The 10,518-nt window shown below is 37.9% G+C and overlaps 1 protein-coding gene across 1 annotated transcript; it reads left to right on the top strand.

Moving 5' to 3' along the window:
* The first annotated feature begins 6,416 nt into the window (after positions 1 to 6,416).
* foxh1 (forkhead box H1) lies at positions 6,417 to 9,079 on the top strand. The gene is made up of 3 exons (XM_067370110.1): positions 6,417 to 6,785; positions 7,948 to 8,052; positions 8,132 to 9,079. Exons 1-3 carry the CDS (start codon positions 6,417 to 6,419, stop codon positions 9,077 to 9,079), a joined length of 1,422 nt encoding a protein of 473 aa, XP_067226211.1.
* The last annotated feature ends 1,439 nt before the right edge of the window (positions 9,080 to 10,518 follow it).

Here is a 10,518-nt window from a genome sequence, read left to right as displayed (position 1 = left end):
CCCCTGCTTGTTTCTTAAAAGAGTCTCGTCAAACATTCATGACTATGAAGAAAACGGGGAGAAATACTTTGTGTTGTGTCGTTGAAGACATTTTACTGTAGTAATTTGGTGTTGCAAGCTTCAATTGTCAACGCAGTGCTCAAAGATCTTGTGATATTTCTCCAATTTTGAGATCTCTAAAAATGTTGTTTCAAAAAAGAATGACCATTTTCAACAAGGGACATCCTGTAGTATCATCACTCTTAATATGAAATCTGTATACTTTAGCAGTTGCATCCATCCAAATTCAACATAATGCTCAAAGATTTAATATTTAGTCAATTTAAAGACCTGTAAAGCTTATAAATACATTGAAAATGTTAATGACCTCCATATCAGCACACCTACAATGATATTTACTCTGGCAGTTTGGAATAGGACACATGTAAAATCACATGCTATAGGATTGTGTTATAGTCATGCATTATGTTGACTTAATTATAGAAATGGACTGTTTCTTATTCTTATATCTTACTATTGGCACACACCATAGGAAGCCAATTTACTGGCAGTTTCGAGTATTTGCTTGTGAGCCAAGGAGTCAAGCTTCAACATGCACAGTACGAGCTGAACCCAGGGTTCGAATTATTATGATTGAGTGTCTCAGGATAGCCACTAAACTAAATGTAATGACAGCATTGTATGCCTTTGGTTAGTACATGCCATCCAAGAAAAGACTTGTAATGGGTGGCAGACAGCAGAATGATGAGTGCTTTTCCATCCCTTAATTGTGCACAAAATCCATCAAACTTGGGAATTTGGTGCTAAACTTACAGGCCACATGACTCTGGATAAAGGTTTTATGTTTGATGAATTTTGTGCACATTCACTTTCTGCAATGCATTGAAAATCAACCCTCAATCCATGACTTGCACTCTTAAAAATAATGGTTCTTTATTGGCATCAGTGGTTTCATGAAGAACCTTTGACACCCAACTTTCCATTGCACAAAACGATCTTCATAAAAAAAGTTAGATTATTCAAATGTAAATATGGTTATTTTAAGAACTGTTCCATGAAAGGTTCTTTGGAGAACTCAAATGGTTCTTCCATGGCATTGCTGTGAAAACCCCATTTTGAAGCGTTTGTTTTTAAGAGTGCAAGACTCTGGACACCAACTTGGCCTATTGTTCATTTTCTGTGAAGTTTTACTCTTGTATACCTTTCAGTTTTTACCTGTAATTATTTGAGACTGTTGTGGGTAGAAGGCTGAACATTGCATCTTGTGACGTGGACCTACCAAACTCGTCAGGACATCTGAGCCAAATTTACTTTGAGAGTATTAATTTTTCTTGGCCCCTTAAGTACCCAGCGAGTTTTGGGGTTCTTGTGCTTTGCAAAATGGTCATTCATTTTTAATACTTTTCATACCTCTATATGTATCCAAAGTAATATCACAAATGTCCAGAAGTATTGTGTTGATTTTACTTTTACATACAATTGTGTCAAAATTACCACAAATTTATAGTATGTGTTTAGATGTCCTTAGCAAACAATCTCTAGTTAATTAAAAGTCTATAGTTTACAAAGAAGAAAGTAAATCATGACATGAAACAAATCAAGTCTGCTTCATTTAAAAGTCCCCCTTTCCAATTAGGTAATTTTTAGCATTTTTAAAATCTTTTTGTGATATTTTTTTAATTGATTATGTACTAGGAGTGTTGTATTTTGCATTTTAGCAATTCATCATGTGACCCCGATGGTGTTTTATCTTTGTGTGGGTTGAAAGATTACCACTTCTTTTATTATCAATATATTTTACCATAACAAACTGACTTTATAACTCAAATTGGTTGGCAAAGCAGTATTACATACATATAATGGCATATCCATTATTTTTCAATGCAAAAAGCTATTTTCTCTGAATTTGTGAGACTTACGATATTAGCCGCTTTAAATAACTGGGTCATTTCGTGTCAACTCATTCAGAAGTCCCCGGCTCAAATTTTAGATTTTGACCATTTTCACCTGAGATTTTGGAGCCATATTAGAGGGGTGTAAAACTGAAGGAAGATGGCAGCATAATTATTTTATTTTTACACAGAGATTGGTATTAGTAAAATCTGTTGACTTTAGCAATATTTGTTTCATTATTTGCCAACAGTTCAAAAATGGCAAAAAGCACTTCTTGTGTTTATTGTCTTTGCATACCTGTAACTCAAGAAGTATTAAAGATATCTTAATATCCTTCTAGATTCTCATTCTTAATAAACTTTCCTTTTGAAATCTTAATTTTAAAGGCCCTCAATAGTTCAATCCCAGAGATATGGACATGTTAATGTGGCTCAATGAGTAAACTGGTCAATTGTACACATTTTCAGTGGTCAAAAACCAAATGTGCATCACTCTGTAGCTGATACCTTTTTTTCTTTTAAAGAGGAATATCTGAAGAACAAATAATGTTGAAATTAGATCTTGTGGTTTCTATCAACTCAATTGCATTGAACTAACCTCTCTGAGTGCCATAAATACTCCTTCTCCAAAGTTCACATGCATGCAACTCAGTATTCAAGATACTGTATCTTAATATCTTTAGATTCTCATTCTTAATAAACTTTCCTTTTGAAATTTTTAAGGCCCTACAATTGAGCTCAAAAGTTTACATACCCCTTGCAGAATATGCAAAAATGTTAATCATTTTAACAAAATAAGAAAGATCATGAAAATTGCATGTTATTTTTTATGTAGTAATGTCCTGAATCAACAATTTCACATAACAGTTGTTTACATAAAGTCCACAAGACAAAAAAAAAAATAGCTGAATTTATAAAAATGACCCTGTTCAAAAGTTTACATACCTTGATTCTTAATACTGTGTGTGGTTACCTGGATGATTCACAACTTTGTTTGTTTTTGTGATGGATGTTCATGAGTCCCCTGTTTGTCCTAGACAGTTAAACTGAGCTCTGTTCTTCAGAAAAATCCTCCAAGTCCTGCAAATTATTTGATTTTCCAGCATCTTTTGCATATTTGAACCCTTTCCAACAATGACTGTATGATTTTGAGATCCATCTTTTCACACTGAGGACTCAAACAAAGCTATTACAAATGCTGCAAAAATTCGCTGATGCTCCAGAAGGAAACAGGATGCATTAAGAGCCAGGGATGTAAACTTTTTGAATTGGATGAACAGGATAAATATACATTTTTTGTCTTCTAATCCCAACCCTAACCCAGCACCAATACCCATACAAATAAGAAAATAGATTCTTGGTAAAAATGTTAGCATATTAAAGATCAGAATGCATCTCTGAAAGTGCAGTTCTTATAATTTTGATTTAGACAGAGTTAACTCAAGGACAGCCCTCACAGCAGGCAGGTTACACCGGCTTATCTGTCTAATACTCTCAGGGCTCGTAAAAGGGTCATCGTGTCCACTAGTCAGCAATAACTGCTGAATAATAGCGGAACATTGGGTCATAAACAAGAATCAGCCAAAAGTGAAACGATGAGCTTCAGGTTCTAAAATATTTAATGTTAAATTGAAAATGGAAAAACTATTTAAGGGAAAAGATTTACACAAAAATCTCTATCTGAGATCACTAACCTCATCTCAAGTGTTTAATCTGGTGACCCCTGAAATGACCTCACAGCTTCTTCTGATCTTTTCCAGAGGGACGCAGGAAATAGAGTCCTCTGCTTTTCTTTACATGGCTAAAGTGAAGACGGTTCCGCTTTACTGATTCCAAGAAGATGTAGCCTATATATATTCCTCATCATGAGCATTTTATTATGTTGCTAAGTCTTTGACAAATCAACACTTCTCAAATGTACTCACAAACTCATTAGTGGTTCAGGCCATGTGTGTCAATTTTTTCATTCGCTATAGTTATGAAAGAAACGAACTGTAGTTTCTTAAAGTTGTAAATGCAAAACATCCCCTACACTGACAGAAAAAAAAAAAGGTACGGCACTGTCACTGGGGCTGTACCCTAAGGTGCAAAGGTAAAAAGGTACTAATATGTACCTTTAAGGTACAAATATGCATTTTTAAAGTACTAATATGTACCTTTATGGTACAAATATGCACCATTTAGGGGTAAGTAAGGTACAAAGATGTACCTTTTCACTTTTGTATCTTAGGGTACAGCCCCAGTGACAGCGCCTTACCTTTTTTTTCTGACAGCGTATCATATTTCTTCACAAGCTTCCTTACAATTTTAAACTAAATTTAAAATTGCATGTATACTTTCCATCAGCGTGATCTATCTTATACCACTTTTTACACCAGTGAAGAAGCTGATTTTGCACAACAGGAGAACCAAATCTCTACACATAGATTCTGATTAAAATCAAATATCAAAATCTTATGTGCAAATTAAATTCTGGAAATTGGATTATTTGTGTTGTAGCTATGTATTGTATTTGTATTATTTTGCTCTTATTTTGCCTCTTAGTGCCAGCCAGGAATTACGAATAATTGTCTATTTTATTGTTTTAAATATTCAGTTTATAAGCACATCAGTAAGGCTAAATACATAGCCTAAATATGAAGGGTATACATTTAGGCATGAAATTATGCAGCGAATGTTTGGACAGGTTCGTAATAAATGAGGAGTTGTTCGTCCAATCAGCGTTGAGGGTTCGTTTGATTAGAGTATCACATCAACATTACGCAAATGAGCTACAGATTTTCAAACAGTCAGAGAGCGCGTGACCGCGATCAGGTAAGACACGCGTTCATTCACGGTTAACAGCAACAGCAGCTCCTTTTAAATCACTTTAAATGTTCTTCTGTAATAGATCAAACAAATGTGTACTGTAAAAATGAAAATAAACAAGCATATCCTAATGTGAAATAAATGAATCGCGGTTGAGTTAGCCTTACATAAAACTTTAATTTCTTTAAAAACACTTGGGCCTAACGTTACACCATTAATGTTTCGCAATATTTAACCGTATTTTACCAAAATAAGAATCACCCAGTTCACACAATTATTTGTTTCCTGATAGTAATTTGGAGTCAGTAGCTAATTCAAGAGATGTGCATGTGAAAGACGAGTATCCCAATAAACGTGCTACAAAAGTAGTCAGTATGTTGTCAATCTGTTTTCAATGCGATTATCAGACTCTCAGGGTGATAAGTTTAGTTCTCAACCCGCTATTGTGTTTTTGAACCCCCGGGACGGAAGAGATTCTCTCTAATCCAACTTGTTTTCTCTGTCTTGCTGAGATATGAGAGTCCTGCCTTAAATCCAACCCAATCCCCCAAAACCTTTTCTTTCGGCCTAGAGAAATTCACATAGTTTCCACATTTCGATTTTTAATCCGGCTAATGATGACTCTAACGCAATAAGCATTAGAGTGTATTGATACACGAGACAAATATTGCCTATAAAGTGATCGGTTTGCAGTTCCTGATTGTTGATTGGGTGTTGATCTGTGTATCGCTATTTCCATTCGTTTATTATTCACACCTCTATCTGACAGACAGCATGGAAATGTGTTTTTCCTCAACTATAATATTTAATGTTTTTATGATCGTGTAGTTGGTCACCATGTTAACAGCATTTTAGCTTTTGTTTGCAGTTCACTCCAGAAGTCTTGTGATGTGGAGTGGGTTTTAAAAGCATAAAATGCAGTGTTTGTAGTCTCATTAATTGCACATTAACAACATTCCAGTCTGAAAATTTAGTCTTAACCGTATTCCTACCCCTAAACCTAATCATACCCATAACTTATCCCTAAAATCAGAGAGGAAAGATGGTTGAATAACCCTGAATAACCACCTAACCCTGGTTGCAAGTCTAAACTTGACGTAAATGGTAAACTTGTCCCTCAAATCTGATTGGTTGATTGGAATGTTGTTCCAGGATCAACAAAGATGTTGATCCAGGAACATCTTACTTGGCAAAATCACGATGACCCCTAAAACACAGTATATTTTACTTAACTACCGTTGTAGACGGAGAAGGCTATAGCATGTCACTGTCATGACATGTCAGCTACCCAGATCTGAAACCTTTTAGTTGGATCTCACTGGTTAATGAAGCTGGAGCTCTTCTGCTGTGACGTTGATTCGTTCCAACAGTCTATTTAGGCGATTATTCCAAAACATCTTCCACCCCACACAACATAAAAAGGACTAAGTGCGAGATTTTGTTATTCTCATTCGCATTTCTTGATTTGTGGAGAACTGTCTACACATGGAATGGCCACTTAAGATGTCTTTCAGGTAATCTGAGCGCTGATTTTTATCGTGTCCTCCCCCTCCTCCCCCGCGGTGATCGCGCATCGCGCCTCATTCTCACTCCCATTACGCAGCGGGATTGACATGAAACTGTGAATTGTTTGCTGCTCAAATATAGTTGACCTGGAGCCAGCAGTCTGAGGGGTTGAGGAGCGACCATCCCTGCCTCCTCCCCCTCTACATCAGCATGACAAAGCACTGGGGGGGTCCGGGCTTGTTGGCACCACCCGTGATCACTCTAGGAGCAGGAGCCCAACGCGACCATCACCTTGACTGCAGAACCGGCTATTCCTCTTCCAACCCCAGCTGTCATTGCTCCACAAACCCACTGCTGGAGTTCGGTGGCCGATTGGAGAAGTCCACCACAGGGATGGCGCAGGACTCCTGTTATAGAGCCAAACCGTCGGATCAGAGCGCATGGGAACTGCAGGATGGAAACTCCAGCGGAGGAAAGAAGAAGAACTATCAGCGTTATCCCAAACCACCGTACTCTTACCTAGCTATGATTGCCATGGTCATCCAGAACTCTCCGGAGAAGAAGCTCACTTTGTCAGAGGTAGGTCACTTTCAAAAACTTTTTATTTTTTGGTCAAAATCCAACAGGGAATGCAAATAAAGTTTCATAATCAGTTCAAAGCATAGAAGAAATACCCAATTAGAAACTACTATTTCACAATTAATTACAAAGAGACTGCACATTTGAATTGGGGGACTGAAATATATTGTAAAACGTACTCCATTAATTTACTTTTATTTGCAACTTCGAAAATATAATTTTGTCATGTGTGTTTGACATCACTTCTACGCGAGAAAACTATTAAATAAAAAAAAGTCGTATACCGCAACGTGTACGCTTTCAACTTAAATTGTGAGGCAGCAGAATTAAGTTTTCATTTCTTAGTTTGTCTACTAAGATCTTATCCTTTCAGATGTACGGTTCCAAATGAATATAAGCCCAACTTATTAAAACTTGAAGCATTTATTAAGGGGAATTAACTGAAATTGATAAAACTTGATTGTACCATCACCACACTGGCGTTTATTTCCACATAGAAACTACATTGTTTACATGTGAAATGTGTTTTAGTGCGTGTTTCACATCCAAATCTGCCTGGGGGGCGTAATCTGTCTCGTGTCTGGATCTCGATGGGGTTTGTGCTGTGAATAGTGAAAGCAGAGGGCGATACTCTATCATGCTGATAGCGGTGACTGGAATCACACTGTGCCACAATTACTACGCGATTGTTCCGAAATGTCGCAATGTGTAAGAATTCACGATCGGGATTAACAGTTTTGCTGACTATAAGAGTGACTCCTGTGATTTATTTATTTATTTTTTTTTTTGATGAATTGAGGTAGGGCCTGCTACAGGTGTTTGAACTCGACATTTTCTTTGATTAAAATGGCACTTAAGTCCTGTATTTGGTCATTTAGGAAATAAATAAATTAAATTAATAAAACTTTATCAATTTTAAAATATAGGCAAATTAGACATAATAATATTAAGTGTGCGTATATTTACATATAAATTGTCACCCCACAGAAGTATCACTTTTTAATATGTGATTTAATACATATAAATGCACACACTGTTGACTTTCTGAATTTTGTCTCTGAATGTATTTTCAGTAATATAGTAATCAGCTGTCTGTTTTGAATCTGTGGCCAATAATAATGATGTTTTAAATAACTATCAATGAATTGTCTTCACGGAACAGATTCTGAAGGAGATCAGCACTCTTTTTCCATTCTTCAAGGGAAACTACAAAGGCTGGAGGGACTCGGTCCGGCACAACCTGTCCTCATACGACTGCTTTGTGAAGGTGTGTGTTTGACTTCAGGTAATTGGTAAATTACTTTATATGTTAGTTTGATGTTAACCTGTTGCCTTCTCCTCTCTAGGTTCTGAAGGATCCCGGTAAACCCCAAGGTAAAGGTAACTTTTGGACTGTAGAAGTGAACAGAATTCCCCTGGAGCTGCTGAAAAGACAAAACACGGCAGTGTCCCGTCAGGATGAAACCATCTTTGCTCAGGACCTGGCCCCGTACATCTTTCAAGGTTACGCTCCGTCAAACAAATCCAAACCTCTGCCCGCTGACCTCTCTTTACCTCCTGTTCCCACGCGTCACAGCCCGCCCCCATCGGAGGACCCCTATCGTCCCAAACTGGACTCTACGTTTGCCATAGATTCTCTCCTGCATAGCCTCAGGCCGGCCAGTTCTGCTGGGGAGGGGCTACGAGAGAGGGAAAGTTGGGGCGTTGGGCCCCCTCCGCACACTCGCTCTACGACTCCACCACGCCCATGTAACGCCTCGTACAACTGTAATTCGTCGGCCAGCTCCGTCAGTCCCGCGTCGGATTTGTCCGACGAGGACTGGAGAGGGGTGACGCTCGTTGGGAAAAGATCAAGTGATCGAGGATCGACTTCAGATGGATACAGTGACTCCTGCCCCCCGCCAAACAAAAGCTCCAAGCGTGGCACTACTCCTCCATGGGAACTGCCGACTTCCTATGCCAAATACACCCCCCCAAATGCGGTAGCCCCTCCTAGTATGCGCTTTAACGGAAACCCGTTTATGCCACTGGGCGGTATTCCATTCTACGGTTATGGTGGTGCGCATGTCACTTCATCACACTTGATTGGTCACCCTTACTGGCCCATCCTACCAAGTGGGCCAGTTTCCATACAAGCGCCTCCCCTTCTCATGGACTTGGACAGTATGCTGCAATCGGTTCCGCCTAATAAGAGTGTGTTTGATGCGCTTGGCCCCAACAATCAGACTTCTCACCCAAGTCCAAACCAGTATGCCCTTCAGAACGGACCTTCTCTTTGCAAATATTCTCTTTAAACTATCTCATAACAGTCCTGGAAGAACACGTCTTCCCATCTTTGGCACTGCCCAGGTTTACACATACAGATTTGCAACCATTAATGCTGCTCAACACACATCTGTGAATTGTCTCAGGGAATTATTTGATAAAATCCCTCTGTACACTGAACTGTTACTGGAGTTAAGATGGGCCAGTATTGTCCAAAGATTCTACCCAACCAAAGCTGACACTGTTGTGACTCCTGTCCACTCATGTGATTTTCTTTGATACTATTACTACCTCAAACTTTAAATGTCAGTGGGGAGATTGGTACATTTTAGCTGCTCTTGTTTCCTTAATGGACCCTTGTAGTGTTTAGGGATAATGCAATGCAATACTTGACATGACCAATTGAATGTTGTCTGTTATTAAGCCTGAAGTATTCTGTGTGGCTGCTTTAACTTCCTACATATCGACCAGAAATGGTTTGCTGGACATTTGTAGGTATTAGGGATGTGTTTGTGTGAATGTGTACTTTTGAATCCGTAACGGACCTGCAATGTTTACATAAAGACAGGCTTTTCTGCCATGAATGTGTCACTTTTTATATGTTGCAGAGTAAACATGCATTTTTTTTAAAATCTTGACTTTTTGTATTACTTTTCTGACCTGATTCTCTTCCTCTAATTTGTGTGTTTAAAACACTTTCATTTCACCCCCACTCCACTTGGTAAAAGTCCAATCTCAGGCTCTGATAACAACTGTGGAGGCTTGACAGATCTGATGAGATCCAGTCTTGTGTGTTTTTTCTGGCATGCATTCACTTTGAAGAACTGTAATTAGAGCCATTTTTATCAGTCTACTGTGTCTCTAAGCCTTATCAGAACTCTGTGTCCCTGTGGAGTATAGGTGCTGAAACTATATATATATATATATAATATATATATATATATATATATATATATATATATATATATATATATATATATATAATATATATTACTATTTTTTTTTTTTTATATAAATAATCTGATCATCAAATGAATTTGTCACCTTTTGATCATGCATATCTGCAAGATACTGTCCAGAAGCTCATATCGAGCAATATGATCAGTAATTGAATGTAAGGGTCATTTAACTGGTGGTCTGTGGTTGTGTCCCTCCGTCTGGTGCACGTCACCTCACCACCTCCTGCTGTTTTTTTTTCTGTCCTGTCCTCCCTTAAAATCACTCATTCACACCCCCAACACTTCCACCCTCTTACAGGTCCATTCTTTTTTTAATAGACCTTTAGTATAAGCATTTGTGGTTGGTTAATTGGTTTCACTGAAGAGTTTGTAGTCTCTTTTCATTGTATTATTATTGTGTCATGGTAGCAGTCAGACTGTATAGTATTGCTGAATATGCTTCAATTGTGTACATTTTAGGTGGAATTGGAAGCAGAAATTTCCAATATATATAGATTTGCCTAAGTTCT

This window comes from Chanodichthys erythropterus, chromosome 19, assembly GCF_024489055.1.
Source record: "Chanodichthys erythropterus isolate Z2021 chromosome 19, ASM2448905v1, whole genome shotgun sequence".
Lineage (NCBI taxonomy): Eukaryota > Metazoa > Chordata > Actinopteri > Cypriniformes > Xenocyprididae > Chanodichthys > Chanodichthys erythropterus.
Note: the sequence above shows the minus strand (reverse complement) of the source record. Positions and strands in the feature narration are given on the sequence as shown.